At 46.1% G+C, this 14,388-nt stretch overlaps 1 protein-coding gene across 3 annotated transcripts in view; it reads right to left on the bottom strand.

The window, feature by feature from the left end:
- Positions 1-841: 841 nt before the first annotated feature.
- The window catches only part of ndufaf6 (NADH:ubiquinone oxidoreductase complex assembly factor 6), a 41,261-nt gene continuing 27,714 nt past the window's right edge, over positions 842-14,388 (bottom strand). For all 3 annotated transcript variants that reach the window (XM_036006487.1, XM_031319367.2, XM_031319384.2), the window contains 2 exons: positions 12,790-12,846; positions 842-1,186 (listed from right to left, as the gene is read on the bottom strand). In XM_036006487.1, coding sequence (XP_035862380.1) covers positions 1,058-1,186; positions 12,790-12,846 — 186 coding nt within the window. In that variant the 3' untranslated portion in view covers positions 842-1,057. The remainder of the gene's footprint in view (positions 1,187-12,789; positions 12,847-14,388) is intronic.

Below are 14,388 nucleotides of genomic sequence, written 5' to 3'. Positions count from 1 at the left end.
GCCCTATGTTCCCACAGCCCAATGGTCCCACTGCCCAATAGTCCCACAGCCCTATGTTCCTACAGCCCTATGGTCCCACAGCCCTATGGTCCCACAGCCCAATGGTCCCACTGCCCAATAGTCCCACAGCCCTATGTTCCTACAGCCCTAGGTTCCCACAGCCCTAGGTTCCCACAGCCCTATGGTCCCACAGCCCTAGGTTCCCACAGCCCTAGGTTCCCACAGCCCTAGGTTCCCACAGCCCTTGGTTCCCACAGTCCTATGTTCCCACAGCCCAATGGTCCCACTGCCCTAGGTTCCCACAGCCCAATGGTCCCACTGCCCTATGTTCCCACAGCCCAATGGTCCCACAGCCCTATGTTCCCACAGCCCAATGGTCCCACAGCTCTATGTTCCCACATTCCTAAGAATTTTTTTTTCACTGAAAATTAGACCCTATCTTCCCACAGCCCTATGTTCCCACATATCTAAGATTTTTCTTAAAATTAGGCCCTATGTTCCCACATTTCTAAGATTTTTCTTAAAATTAATTTAATTAGGGTTAGGGTTAGGATTACATTCCATCTGTAGTCCATTGCTACTGGATAATAGGTTGGGTGTAATTGGCTACCAAATTAGGAGGGCTTAATTTTGAAAAAGAAAAACTCTTAGAAATGTGGGAACATATAGGGCTGTGGGAACATAGGCACGCTCCCACACAGAGACGGTGCTCACGTATTAGAAGCTAAAAAATAAATGAGAAGATTTGTGCCATAATGTTGTAATTTATTTTTGTTTAAAAAAATTGGGATGGAAAAAAGAATCGTTTAGGAACTGCTTGTCTCCAGGGAACCCTTTAAGGACCAAAGCTGGCGTGTGAGCCAGAGGGGGAGAAAATGGCGGTCAGTGTCTCTACTGTGGTTTGTGGATTTTTTTTTTTTTAATTAAAAAGGAGGCAGATTTCAGCTGCAGCACCGTGCCTCAAAACAGGTCTGGGGGTGCGTTTGTGGAGCCGCTACAGTGCGTTTTTTCCGGGCAGAATCCCCCAGAGAGGAGAAGTCTCTGGGCGAGGAGGATGTCAGTAGCTCTTCTTCCAGGAGCGGATGTACAGCTGGATGGGGACGAGGGGGTTTCTGTTCTTCAGACTCGGGTGGAAAACGTCAAAATCTGCCCGCCTCACTCGCTGCAGGTAGTCCTCCAACACCACCTGCAGCACACAACACCGCGGAGAAACATTTTCTATCATCAGAATCAGTTTTATTGGCCAGGTATACTTACATACACGAGGAATTTGACTTTGGTAGGTGTTAACTCTCTCTACATTCAACAAATAGACATGTAGTAGTAAACATTCAGTAGACAAATAGTAACATAGACACATACTGTAGAATAGAGACAACAATATACATATAGCCACATAATATACAAAAATACAAATAAGACATAATATCAAGACAAGTACACATGGAGTGGGATGTAAAGTGTGTCCTGAACAAACCCGCCATTTTTAAATAGTTTAGCCAGCGGTGGGTTTTTTGTTGCCTCCAGCTTCTTCTGAAACTAAACGTGTCTTCTGGCTTTCAAAAGCAACACACATTTGACGTTCTGTGTTTGTGTGCGCGTTAGGTCACGGCAGTTTCCTGCGGCGTCGCTATGACAACCAGCCACACTCAAATCTGCGATGGAAAATGGAGGACGGGGCGAGCTGAGCTGGTACTAGCAGTGGGTAAGCGCCATTAAAGTAAGAGAAGAACAAGTCAATAAGTGTATAAAGGCACAAGTAACATAGCTACAGTAAACAGGGACTCCGCAGATTTCAACAAGTCAAATTTAAAGCCTCTGAACACCCACACATGTGTTTTCAGTTATTCTGGCTGATTAGACTCTCTTCAGGTTGAAAGTGGGCCGGAGCTTTGATGGGGACTTATAGATAGGGTTGGGTATCGTTTGGATTTTTACGATTCCAATGCCGAACTGGTACTTTCAAAACGATTCCGATTCCTAAACCGATTCTTGACAAACTGAAAAATGACATCAAAGATGTAATATGTTTACTAGCGATCACGTGCAGTGAATGGTTAATATGGTTTTACGTCCGTTTCGGTGAGCCCAGAGGGAAAATATGACATTTTAAAAGTAGTCTACATTTACGGTAGCTAGCTAACAGTAGACTACAGAGAAAGTGTGAAATTTTTACGTCCCTTTCGGAGCGACAGATGGAAAATATTTCAGTCGACACATTAAATGGAACCAAAATGAGGAACCGAAATTTGCGTTCTAATCCGGTCCGATTCCTACCGGTTGTATAGGAACCAGTTCCATAGTGGAACCGGGTTTCGGTACCCAACCCTACTTATAGACCTTTTTCACAGCAGACATGTTGACATGTCATAGTAGGAAAAGCACAGTATATTGAAAACCATTAATGACGGCTGTATTCCTCTTAGGAGAGGTCCTGGTGTTGTTCATGCTGACTCACTGAAATATCTTACTGGGACACTTGATGGAACTGAGCCATCGTTAAGGTTATCAATTTCAGCTGTGCTGTTCCTACTATGACAAGTCAACATGTCTGCTGTGAAAAAAAGTCCATTAGGTCACAAATTCTTTCTACCAATAAGGATGACAAAGGTGTCTTTTGTCCCGCCCTAACAGGTGCAACAACACTAACAGTGGACTCAGGAAGATGTCAATCACTCAGTCTATCCACACCCACACAGTCCTGGAAAAGGTCCAATCAGCCACATTAACTATCAACACCTGTGTGGGTTTTCAGGGCCTTTAAAGACCTTTTGAAGACCTTTATGAATGAAATTTAAGACCTATATATGACAACATTAAAGTACAACGAAATGCAGAGTATTCAAATTAAATATAAGCGACACGGAGTAATACTAAACTGTACAGTGAATTATATTTGGACTATAGACTATTTGGACTATTTTTAAGGCCTAAATTGACGTAGTAGCTGAAAAAACTATAAAGCATAAACAGCCATAATATATACATGCCTCATTTGGCAAGAAATAAAAACGTTAAGTAGAAGTAAAGTGAGGTTAGGTTAAAAAGATTGTTTCTAAAGCAATGGATTGTACAATTTGTACTGTATTGCTGTGTGAACATAAATAAAGTACAGTGTCAACATGAATACAGTGCGAAAATGAATAGGTACAGTGTGAATATAAGTAGCAGCAATAATAAATTACTCTTTGTATTATGAACTTTTAATCCACGAAGGCTTTTTCTTTGCCAAATATAAAAACACAGAAGCAAAGTATACGTGCCAATACGGTATCCAGTTGATATAATACGTGGTACGGAGATAACGTGGACATTTTTAGGTCCCAACTGTTTCTCCAACCAGCAGAAACATCCAAACACACCTGACATATTCATAATAATATATCTATAATATCCTGGAGGTCTGGTACCAAGATCCCAGTTTTTTACTGTTGAGTCATTTTTCTGTTTTTTTCTGTTGAGCACACTTCAGTGACATTAGAGAATTATTTTTCCGGGGAGTTTTGAATAAAAAAAGGTTGAGCTGACCCTGGATATGTGTTCAGCAAAATTCATGTGTCTATATAATACTGTACTACTGTCAATTTTATGTTCATTCAAGAAAGAAATGTTTTTATGATAAAGAGGTGTGGCTGTGTACTTGTGTTAGTACATTATCTGGGTCATATATCCAAAAGATGTAAAGATGTGTTTATGGAAAAGTAATAAATAAACATTTTAAAAATTTGACTGAAAGACATTTTACATTGTTAATCGCAATTATTTCTGAGACACTTAATGGTACAGCAAAATTTTGAATTGTAACAGGCCTACAACTAAGCACGAAGACACAGACACACACACGCACACACAGAGACGCACAGAGACACACACAGAGAGACGCACAGAGACACACACACCTACGCACAGAGACATACACAGAGAGACGCACAGAGACACACGCACAAGACGCACAGAGACACACACAGAGAGACGCACAGAGACACACACACCTACGCACAGAGACACGCACAGAGACACACACACCTACGCACAGAGACACGCACAGAGAGACGCACAGAGACACACACAGAGAGACGCACAGAGAGACACGCACAAGACGCACAGAGACACACGCACAAGACGCACAGAGACACACGCACATGACGCACAGAGACACACACAGAGAGACGCTCAGAGACACACGCACAAGACGCACAGAGACACACGCACAAGACGCACAGAGACACACACACCTACGCACAGAGACACGCACAGAGAGACGCACAGAGACACACACAGAGAGACGCACAGAGAGACACGCACAAGACGCACAGAGACACACGCACAAGACGCACAGAGACACACGCACATGACGCACAGAGACACACACAGAGAGACGCTCAGAGACACACGCACAAGACGCACAGAGACACACACACCTACGCACAGAGACACACACAGAGAGACGCACAGAGACACACGCACAAGACGCACAGAGACACACACAGAGAGACGCACAGAGACACACACACCTACGCACAGAGACACACACAGAGAGACGCACAGAGACACACGCACAAGACGCACAGAGACACACACAGAGAGACGCACAGAGACACACGCACAAGACGCATAGAGACACGCACAGACGCACAGAGACACGCACACACAAACAGAGAGACGCACAGAGAGACACACAGAGAGACGCACAGAGACACACACAGACGCACAGAGACACACACACCTACGCACAGAGACACGCACAGAGAGACGCACAGAGACACACGCACAAGACGCACAGAGACACACACAGAGAGACGCACAGAGACACACACAGACGCACAGAGACACACACACCTACGCACAGAGACACGCACAGAGAGACGCACAGAGACACACGCACAAGACGCACAGAGACACACACAGAGAGACGCACAGAGACACACGCACAAGACGCACAGAGACACACGCACATGACGCACAGAGACACGCACAGACGCACAGAGACACACACACCTTCGCACAGAGACACACACAGAGAGACGCTCAGAGACACACGCACAAGACGCACAGAGACACACGCACAAGACGCACAGAGACACACACACCTACGCACAGAGACACACACAGAGAGACGCACAGAGACACACGCACAAGACGCACAGAGACACACACAGAGAGACGCACAGAGACACACGCACAAGACGCATAGAGACACGCACACACAAACAGAGAGACACACAGAGAGACACACACACACACACAGCAGAGTTCCACTGCAGCGTGAAAATCATATTTTCTCCGTTCAGGAGGACAGATTTTGTTCTGTGTGCAGACTGCAGGAGACTGATTGAGTTTCTCTGCTCTGTGCTGTACATGTTTTTGGACAATCTGGCCAAATCAAGAAGAACATGTACCGAGCTGAAAGGCAACTCATGTCCTGCTAACCCTAACTCTTCTGAAAGCGTGCAGATATACAGTATAGTCTTGTTAGGAGTGTAAACACTAGGGGTGGGAAACAAAATCGTGTGTATCGTGGGTATTTTTTTGCGACGACTTTTAAAATCAATTCTTTTCCCTAAAACCAATATTATTATTTTTAAACAAAGATTCACCTACATATTTGCTGTTTATACGATACTGCCAACGGCGAGTATATCATATCCGTTTCCAGCTGAACAGAGCGAAAGCAGAAAACCCATGTTATGTTCTTTACAAATAAATTAAATGTCAGACAGACTGACTGACATGTGATGTGCATTCTTCTTAGAAAACAATTAGTCATAATATATTGTCTCCCAGAAATGTATTATTCAACTTAGTTGAAAAAGAATACCGCAATACTCAATACTATCGAATGGGAATAGATGAAAATCGCAATACAAATCCAATCGGCACCCATGTATCACATCGTCCCAACCCTGATATACATCTACTACTATTTTTAAATCAGCCTATTTTTCATTGTACAACAGTGAAAAATAACAATGAGACCATATTCCCAGAGTCAACGTGTGTCAACCTTCCAGAAAAACAGCACTTTTATCACATGTGCGTGTGTTTTTGTAAATTTCTTTGTGAGTTACAAGCCAGTTCACTGAGGAGCTTCTTATCTGAAAATCCCAGAACGCAGTGAAAAGATCGTTCCCAGTTCTTCTTTCTTTTTGCCAACATAAAGCCGTGTTCTGAGAGATATTTCATGTGACAGATGGATGCACTGATGCTGAGGGGAAACACGGACATGCTGCAATTCTAAAGGTTTTCTGTTGTTTCTGTTTTGAAATGGTTGCCCTGAACTTACATCATCCCTGCACAGAGTCATCACATCGCTCTGTAGCGTTTAGGAGTTTAGAGATCAACCGGTGGCAAAGCACCGCCTACTGACCAATCAATACTCGGTTGATAACGGCGTCACGGCGGGAGAGGGGGGGGGAGAGAGAGACAGAGAGAGGGGGAGAGAGAGAGAGAGGGGGGAGAGAGAGGGGGGGAGAGAGAGAGGGAGAGGGAGAGAGAGAGGGACAGAGAGAGGGAGAGAGGGGGGAGAGAGAGGGAGAGAGGGGGGAGAGAGAGAGAGAGAGGGGGGAGAGAGCGAGAGGGGGAGAGAGGGAGAGAGGGGTGAGCTCATAAAAGTTAAAACATTTAGAGACCGTCAACCCCGTTAACATTCCCTGATGGGTATTGTTATGAAAAGATTTTCAGCGGAGGGAATTACGTTTCTTTGTCAGCTTCCTGAGCCGTGTGTTGCCAGTGCGCACATCAGTTTGAATTATGGTTTTTGAAATTATTTTTTATTTGCTCTCACGATCACTTCCCACTGCCAGGGTTGTAACTGAAATAACAGGCTAAAGCAACAACAGTTTATGGAAAGCACAAGTGTAATTAGGGTCAGACCTTGTGCCTGACTGATGGGGAAGTGATATTGATAAGCGTTGTGATTTATGCATTTACAGCGTCGGCTATTTTTTGCCAGCTTTCCTTCCTGTTTTAGGAAGCAGCGACTGTATTGCGGTTTGCCTGTTAAACCGTGTCTGTGTTCTTCATATTTATGTAGAATTATAGTTTGATCTTCTTATGTAAAATATGCGGCTCTGTTAGATGTTTGTGATTGGTCGTGCTGTGCAAACACCACCTCTTTTATGTGAACGTGCACGCCGCTGGATTGGGAAACCCTGGGTTGATTGAACTAGTTGTTAACCACCGTCGTGTCACAGGTTATGCGGGACCGCGATTGTTAGGTTAGTGAAGCCGGGTAACTGAAATAAATCCAGGACATGTTGATCTTGAGTCGTAGTACAGGCCTCAGGGGCATTATTTCAAAGGGTAACTTTGTTTGTTTTCTTAACCTGGACCCTACTTTCCCATGTTTTTGTGTCTATAAGTGACTGATGGGAACAACAATCTTTGAAATTGGTCCAGTATTAAGCAAGACGAAATAAACTGCAATGTAACGTTCGTGGGCAATTGCGCACCTTTAATTTTCGTCCACTAAAATACCTTTCTGTTAAAGAGTAAGATCCTTTTTGTTTTACATGAAAGTCCCAAAATCAACATCACCAAACCCACCAGACTCCATGTAAATAAACACTAATTTTATCTTCGTAAAATACACTTCATTCAAAGTCGACAGAAACTAAATAAAACTATCAAAAACCGTCTTTGTTCGTCTTTCAACTGTTCCAACAATCGCCACTCTGGTTTTGGTTGAAATAAACCCTTAATTCACACATTTACATGTGGAAACATGCTGGCTCTATACACGCTAAAAGTACTGATTATTTACATGGAGTCTGGTGGAGTTTGGCGATGGTGACATCTGAACTGTTTCATGTTAAACAAATAGGATCTTACTTTAACAAAAGGTCTATCTCTGTAGGGATCCTTTCCATAATGTTCTGTTGGTGTTGGAGTAGTCAGGCTTGGGAGTGTTGTGTGTATGTGTGAACGTATTTTGTATTTACTGTTCAAGTGTCTTAAGGACCCCCTCGAAAATGAGATGATTCATCTCAAGGGACTGTCCTTCTAATAAATACTTTGAAATAATGTTGTCAGACACTTAGAATAATAATCTCAGCCTGTCAGCGGCAAAAACACAACTTTTAATAGATGAAAAACTGACTATGAACAGCGTTCTCGCGCCATACTGGACCAGTTTCAAAGATCTTTGTTCACATCGGTCCCTAGGACACCAACGCAGGGGAAAATAGAGTCCAGGTTGAAAATCAACCCTGGGTATATCCCTTTAAGTGTGATTATCTGAATATCTGGAGGACATTTCAGAAACATACAATAAATATATATGAGAGTTTGGTGATGTGGATCTGGGTTTTCTTACTTTATTCTCTGTTTTCAGCTACAACTATAAATCCAACAGAGTGTTGATTTTTGTCATAAAGGGATGTGTGAGAAATCTACTGAGCTTGTGATAAGAACAGAGCATGTGAGCGGAGTGAGGCGGTGAGGAGTGAGCTGTTCGCTCCATCCATCAAAGCCGCTTCAGGCCGCTTCAGGCCGCTCCGCTCGACATCGCTCTGCACTTAACTCACATTCACTCGCTCCCTAAAAGAGCTGCGTTGCATTTATCAGATGAACGGCGCCCACCCTTCCCTTCATGCCTGGAGCTGTGCCAGCGAAAAGAGAAGGAGGGCGGGCGCCGTTTATCTGCATGAACTGTGCTGCAGTAACACAGAGACGGGCTTGGGCAAGCTTTGAAGTCATGGTGTGAGCGGTTGCGGAGCGAAATAGGAGCGGGGGAGAAAAGGCGACGTTCCAAGATTTAAAGAAAAACAAAAAAAAAACACGGCTCTGCGCTCCATCTAAAATCCTCCCGCTCGCACTTCTACTCTGCTCTCCTCACATGCTCTGGATAAGAAGTGATAAAGGCTGAAGCCTGAAGAATTGCCTCTCTGTGTGTGTGTGTGTGTGTGTGTGTGTGTGTGTGTGTCTGTGTGTGTGTGTGTGAGAAGAGACTTTTATTTGAATAAACATTAGGATTGGGCATCGAGAACAGGTTCCAACTTTGAATCGTTTCAAAAGTGATGATTTCAAATGGAATCTCTTTTTCGAATCCGATCAGTTCCAAATTTAACACTAATACAACACTTGTTGTGTTGCAGCCGTGGAGCACAGTAAGTGGCGCTCTAGTGTGGCTTTATTTTACATTGAAAGAGCCCGGTAAAAGTGTAAACCACCACTGAATCAAAATAAAAATGTTCCTCTTATCTGTGAATTAAGCATGTGTCAACTCCACCCCTCAAAGAATCCGAACCGAGAATCGATAAGAACCGGAATAAAAAGCAAGAATCGAAATTGGAATCGGAAACTGCCTTCTGTTTAATCCAGCGTGCGCATGCCCAGTACACCTAGCCTGGGAAAACCCTGTAATTTGAAAACCCAAATTTGAGATGGACTCTGCGAGTCCATTTCCAATTTTTCCAAATCGAGGCACCAATCACAACCGTTGAGGCGGGCTCTACACCAATCACAACCGTTGAGGCGGGCTCTACACCAATCACAACCGTTGAGGCGGGCTCTACACCAATCACAACCGTTGAGGCGGGCTCTACACCAATCACAACCGTTGAGGCGGGCTTTACACCAATCACAACCGTTGAGGCGGGCTTTACACCAATTACAACCGTTGAGGCGGGCTCTACACCAATCACAACCGTTGAGGTGGGCTTTACACCAATCACAACCGTTGAGGCGGGCTCTACACCAATCACAACCGGTGAGGCGGGCTCTACACCAATCACAACCGGTGAGGCGGGCTCTACACCAATCACAACCGTTGAGGAGGGCTTTACACCAATCACAACCGGTGAGGCGGGCTTTACACCAATCACAACCGTTGAGGCGGGCTCTACACCAATCACAACCGTTGAGGCGGGCTTTACACCAATCACAACCGTTGAGGCGGGCTCTACACCAATCACAACCGGTGAGGCGGGCTCTACACCAATCACAACCGTTGAGGAGGGCTTTACACCAATCACAACCGGTGAGGCGGGCTTTACACCAATCACAACCGTTGAGGCGGGCTCTACACCAATCACAACCGTTGAGGCGGGCTCTACACCAATCACAACCGTTGAGGCGGGCTCTACACCAATCACAACCGTTGAGGCGGGCTTTACACCAATCACAACCGTTGAGGCGGGCTCTACACCAATCACAACCGTTGAGGCGGGCTTTACACCAATTACAACCGTTGAGGCGGGCTCTACACCAATCACAACCGTTGAGGTGGGCTTTACACCAATCACAACCGTTGAGGCGGGCTCTACACCAATCACAACCGGTGAGGCGGGCTCTACACCAATCACAACCGGTGAGGCGGGCTTTACACCAATCACAACCGTTGAGGCGGGCTCTACACCAATCACAACCGTTGAGGCGGGCTTTACACCAATCACAACCGTTGAGGCGGGCTCTACACCAATCACAACCGGTGAGGCGGGCTCTACACCAATCACAACCGTTGAGGCGGGCTCTACACCAATCACAACCGTTGAGGAGGGCTTTACACCAATCACAACCGGTGAGGCGGGCTTTACACCAATCACAACCGTTGAGGCGGGCTCTACACCAATCACAACCGTTGAGGCGGGCTTTACACCAATCACAACCGTTGAGGCGGGCTCTACACCAATCACAACCGGTGAGGCGGGCTCTACACCAATCACAACCGTTTAGGCGGGCTCTACACCAATCACAACCGTTGAGGAGGGCTTTACACCAATCACAACCGGTGAGGCGGGCTTTACACCAATCACAACCGTTGAGGCGGGCTCTACACCAATCACAACCGTTGAGGCGGGCTTTACACCAATCACAACCGTTGAGGCGGGCTCTACACCAATCACAACCGTTGAGGCGGGCTTTACACCAATCACAACCGTTGAGGCGGGCTTTACACCAATTACAACCGTTGAGGCGGGCTCTACACCAATCACAACCGTTGAGGCGGGCTTTACACCAATTACAACCGTTGAGGCGGGCTCTACACCAATCACAACCGTTGAGGTGGGCTTTACACCAATCACAACCGTTGAGGCGGGCTCTACACCAATCACAACCGGTGAGGCGGGCTCTACACCAATCACAACCGGTGAGGCGGGCTTTACACCAATCACAACCGTTGAGGCGGGCTCTACACCAATCACAACCGTTGAGGCGGGCTTTACACCAATCACAACCGTTGAGGCGGGCTCTACACCAATCACAACCGGTGAGGCGGGCTCTACACCAATCACAACCGTTGAGGCGGGCTCTACACCAATCACAACCGTTGAGGAGGGCTTTACACCAATCACAACCGGTGAGGCGGGCTTTACACCAATCACAACCGTTGAGGCGGGCTCTACACCAATCACAACCGTTGAGGCGGGCTCTACACCAATCACAACCGTTGAGGCGGGCTCTACACCAATCACAACCGGTGAGGCGGGCTCTACACCAATCACAACCGTTTAGGCGGGCTCTACACCAATCACAACCGTTGAGGAGGGCTTTACACCAATCACAACCGGTGAGGCGGGCTCTACACCAATCACAACCGTTGAGGCGGGCTTTACACCAATCACAACCGTTGAGGCGGGCTCTACACCAATCACAACCGTTGAGGCGGGCTTTACACCAATCACAACCGTTGAGGCGGGCTTTACACCAATTACAACCGTTGAGGCGGGCTCTACACCAATCACAACCGTTGAGGTGGGCTTTACACCAATCACAACCGTTGAGGCGGGCTCTACACCAATCACAACCGGTGAGGCGGGCTCTACACCAATCACAACCGTTGAGGCGGGCTCTACACCAATCACAACCGTTGAGGAGGGCTTTACACCAATCACAACCGGTGAGGCGGGCTTTACACCAATCACAACCGTTGAGGCGGGCTCTACACCAATCACAACCGTTGAGGCGGGCTTTACACCAATCACAACCGTTGAGGCGGGCTCTACACCAATCACAACCGGTGAGGCGGGCTTTACAACAATCACAACCGTTGAGGCGGGCTCTACACCAATCACAACCGTTGAGGCGGGCTCTACACCAATCACAACCGTTGAGGCGGGCTTTACACCAATCACAACCGTTGAGGCGGGCTCTACACCAATCACAACCGTTGAGGCGGGCTTTACACCAATCACAACCGTTGAGGTGGGCTTTACACCAATCACAACCGTTGAGGAGGGCTCTACACCAATTACAACCGTTGAGGCGGGCTTTACACCAATCACAACCGGTGAGGCGGGCTTTACACCAATTACAACCGTTGAGGCGGGCTTTACACCAATTACAACCGTTGAGGTGGGCTTTACACCAATCACAACCGTTGAGGTGGGCTTTACACAATGACGATAGCACAGCGACAGCGAGCAGCTTTTTGTTTACATTCAACGTGACGGCCACCTGAAGCGCAGCGACCCGTTGATGCCGCTGTCACTGCTACGTCACCCAGATCGTTGGTCTGATTGGTTGAAGGACTATCCAATGGCGGCCAGAGGCATTTGAGCAGCGTCCGTTGGTGACGCCCCTTTGGAAATGGACTGTGAATGAACGTTCCCCAGACCCACTCTCAGTTACAACTGAGAAGGGTCTGGGGTCAACCAGGCTACAGTATATGAGAATGTTGATGACAAATGTGGTTTGGGCGTGCTAGTTTAAAAGGGAGATTAGTTCTTCTACTGGAGCTAAAAACACAGGAGATGGCTTTTGGCTCATAACGTAGCAGTGTAAATGTAGCCTCAGTTTGTCCCGGAGCGTGTTACGTTATGTTATCTTATTTAAAGTTTTAAGACTCACCGTCTGGAGGAAGGCCAGATTGGCCGCTGCCGGGACGTTGTTGCTAAACGACCGCGCCTGAAAGAGAGAGCAGAACAGACACAAATCAAACAAACGGGAAAAAAAAACCCTGTATGTTAAAGCTGCTCGGTTCTCAGACTGCATCCACACTGAGCTGGCAAACTTCTTAAACGTGAAAATGAGCAACACCTGATGAATTTTCAGGTGGTTTTCTAGAGATCTACACTATCTCTACACTGAAACACCGGAGCGACAGGAAAACAGTTACAGTTGTGCTCAAAAGTAATAGCAGTCCAACATCACTAACCTCATAAATCAATTTTTTTGGTAGAAGTGATATTTCTACATGGCAAATCATTTACTAGTAAGTGTTGAAACCCAACAGTGTGAAAACCAACAGACCCAACAGTCATGACATGCATGCTGCTCATTCTGTGTAACTGAATCTGTAATTGAAAGGGGCTTGTTCAAAATAACAGCAATGTTGTGTTCAATCAGTGAGGTGATTGATTCTGTGAAGAAACAGGTGTCAATTGTGGCCCATATTTAAGGAAGGAAGGAAGCAAATGTGCATGCTGGTTATAGTGCATTTCACACTGAAATACTCAGCAAAATGGGTGGTTCCAGACACTGCTCTGAGGAACAGCGTACTTTGATTAAAAAGTTGATTGGAGAGGGGAAAACATATAAAGAAGTGCAGAAAATGATAGGCTGCTCAGCCCAAATGATTTCAAATGCCTTGAAATGGCATCCAAAGCCTGAACGATGTGGGAAAAAACGGTCAACTACCATTCGAATGGATCGAAGATAAAATGCCAAAATGGCAAAGGCTCAACCAATGATCAGCTCCAGGAAAATCAAAGAAGACTTAAAGTTACCTGTGAGTACTGTTACGATCAGAAGAAGGCTATGTGAAGCAAAGCTATCAGCTAGAAGCCCCCGCGCTGAAAAAAAGACATGTACTGAATAGATTTGACATTTGCCAAAGGACACATTGACTGGCCAAAGGAGAAATGGGGCCACATTCAGTGGACTGATGAGAGCAAAATTGTTCTTTTTGGGTCTAGGGGCCGCAGACGACGACCCCCATGCACTGCATTCAAGCCACAGTTCACTGTGAAGACAGTAAAGCATGGTGGTGCAAAACTCATGTTATGGGGTTGTTTCTCATACTGTTGGGCCTGTTTATCGCATACCAGGGATCATGGATCAGTTTCAATACATCAAAATACTTGAAGAGGTCATGTTGCCTTATGCTGAAGAGGAAATGCCTTTGAAATGGGTCTTTCAACAAGACAATGACCCAAAACACACCAGTAAGCGAGCAAAGTCTTGGTTCCAGATGAAGAAGATTGATGTTATGGAGTGGCCAGCCCAATCCCCAGACCTCAATCCCATAGAAAACTTGTGGGGTGACATCAAAAATGCTGTTTCTGAGGCAAAACCCAGTAATGCAGAGGAATTGTGGAATGTAGTTCAATGGTCCTGGGCTGGAATACCTGTTCACAGGTGCCAGAAGTTGGTCGACTCCATGCAACACAGATGGGAAGCAGTTCTCAGGAAATAATAGTTATGCAACTAAATATTAGTGCAGTGATT

This window comes from Sander lucioperca, chromosome 10, assembly GCF_008315115.2.
Source record: "Sander lucioperca isolate FBNREF2018 chromosome 10, SLUC_FBN_1.2, whole genome shotgun sequence".
Taxonomy (NCBI): domain Eukaryota; kingdom Metazoa; phylum Chordata; class Actinopteri; order Perciformes; family Percidae; genus Sander; species Sander lucioperca.
This window is presented reverse-complemented; position numbering and strand designations above follow the sequence as displayed.